This window comes from Mandrillus leucophaeus, unplaced genomic scaffold (genome assembly GCF_000951045.1).
Source record: "Mandrillus leucophaeus isolate KB7577 unplaced genomic scaffold, Mleu.le_1.0 Scaffold1325, whole genome shotgun sequence".
Lineage (NCBI taxonomy): Eukaryota > Metazoa > Chordata > Mammalia > Primates > Cercopithecidae > Mandrillus > Mandrillus leucophaeus.
In genome coordinates this window covers 182,145-183,836 of record NW_012101283.1, presented here as the reverse complement: position 1 = coordinate 183,836, position 1,692 = coordinate 182,145, and the positions used below count along the sequence as shown (strand labels likewise).

General features: G+C 53.5%; 1 protein-coding gene across 1 annotated transcript in view; it reads right to left on the bottom strand.

Annotated features, from left to right (window-relative positions):
• Window positions 1–1,692, bottom strand: part of IKBKG (inhibitor of kappa light polypeptide gene enhancer in B-cells, kinase gamma) — a 16,622-nt gene that overhangs the window by 5,489 nt on the left and 9,441 nt on the right. Inside the window, 1 exon segment of the mRNA XM_011972978.1 lies at window positions 125–440. Coding sequence (XP_011828368.1) covers window positions 125–440 — 316 coding nt within the window.

The following is a 1,692-nucleotide window of genomic DNA, read 5'->3' as shown; positions in this document are numbered from 1 at the left end:
CTGGTCTCTCCTGGAGCCTGTCCTGTGCACCCTGAGCCTTCGCTCACCGTGACCTGTGTCCTTTCCTTGTAATAAACCGGAACTCAGAGTGTGACGGCTTTTCTGAGTTCTGAGCCCTCCCAGCACAGCACTGAGCCCCGGGGTGCTTTGGGAGACCCCGACCACGAGTTCCCTCGTGGAACACTGGCGTCACCATGGGTTTTCAGAACCTGGCCCTGCCCCGGCTACCTGCTGGCATCTCTTCAGGTGCTCTACCTCCCGCAGAGCCTGCTCTTTCTGCCTCTTCAGGTCGAGCTTCTCCAGGCTGAGTCTCTCCACCAGTTTCCTGGCCTCTTGGAATTTGCACATGAGGAACTCCTTCTCCTCCCTCTGGCTGGCTTGGAAATGCAGAAGCTCCTCGCAGCGCTCTCGCAGCATCTGGTTGCTCTGCCGGATGGCATCTGGTGGCAGAGGGGATAGTGGAGGGGAGCTGGGCAGCCCGGCCTGCTGGGCCCTGCCTGGGCCCACATGGGCCTGAGGCTCAGGAAGTCAGAGGCCAGAAGTGGGGCCACCCACCCTGGTGCCCCTCCCCCCCATAATACCAATGCAGCTTCTCTCAGGGGTGGATGGCGTCTCAACACTCCCTTTTGTTTCTTTAAACACTTCCAAAATCCATTACACAAATGCCCCTCACTTTCTACAAGAAAACAATACCAAACACATCAGCTTCACTTAATAGCATGTGTCGGCCAGGCACAGTGGTTCATGCCTGTAATCCCAGCACTTTGGGAGGCCGAGGTGGGTGGATCACCTGAGGTCAGGAGCTACAGACCAGCTTGACCAACATGGTGAAACCTCGTCTGTAATAAAAATACAAAAACTAGCTGGGCGTGGTGGCGCACACCTGTAATCCCAGCTACTTGGGAGGCTAAGGCAGGAGAATCACTTGAACCTGGAAGGTGGAGGTTGCAGTGAGCCGAGATCACACCATTGCACTCCAGCCTGGGGAACAGAGTGAAACTATCTCAATTAAAAAAAAAAAAAGTGTCAAATGCCACTTTTTTGAATTTTTACTTTTGTAGAGGCAAGATCTTGCTATGTTGTCCAGGCTGGTCTCACATTCTTGGTCTCAAGCGATCCTCCCACCTCGGCCTCCCAACGTGCTGGGATTATAGGCATGAGCCACTGTGCCTGGCCTTATGCCACTTTCTTTGTAAGTGACTCGAATTCATTTGTATTCTGGTCAGTCTGAGGTGTGCCTGCCCTCAGATGCTCGGTAGTGGTCCTTCCTGGCCTACATCTCTGCTGTCTTCTGGATCAGGGGGTCCTAATACGCCTGCAGACTCCCAGGGTCAGCCTCCCAGGCAAACGTCACTGCAGCATTGATGGCTGCAGCCTGAGAGGCCCAGAAGTCTTGGACCAGGCAAGTTAGTGGTGTCTCTGAGACTCAAAGTCCTCATCTGCATAGTGAACAGAGACAACAACATTCATCTTACAAGACGAGGAGGGTTAAACGAGAAAGCAGAAAACAAACAGGAAAAACCGCCGGTCCTCCCCTCACCAGAGCATATGCCATTGCCAGGCAGTCAGCAGAGGCCACAGGAAGGAGAGCCCCACACCCAGGAGACACCCCAAGCAGTGAAGGAGCCATCTGAGGTGACAAAACTGATAAGTGATATGGAAAGGTTCTAGCAACTTTATAGCAACTACAGA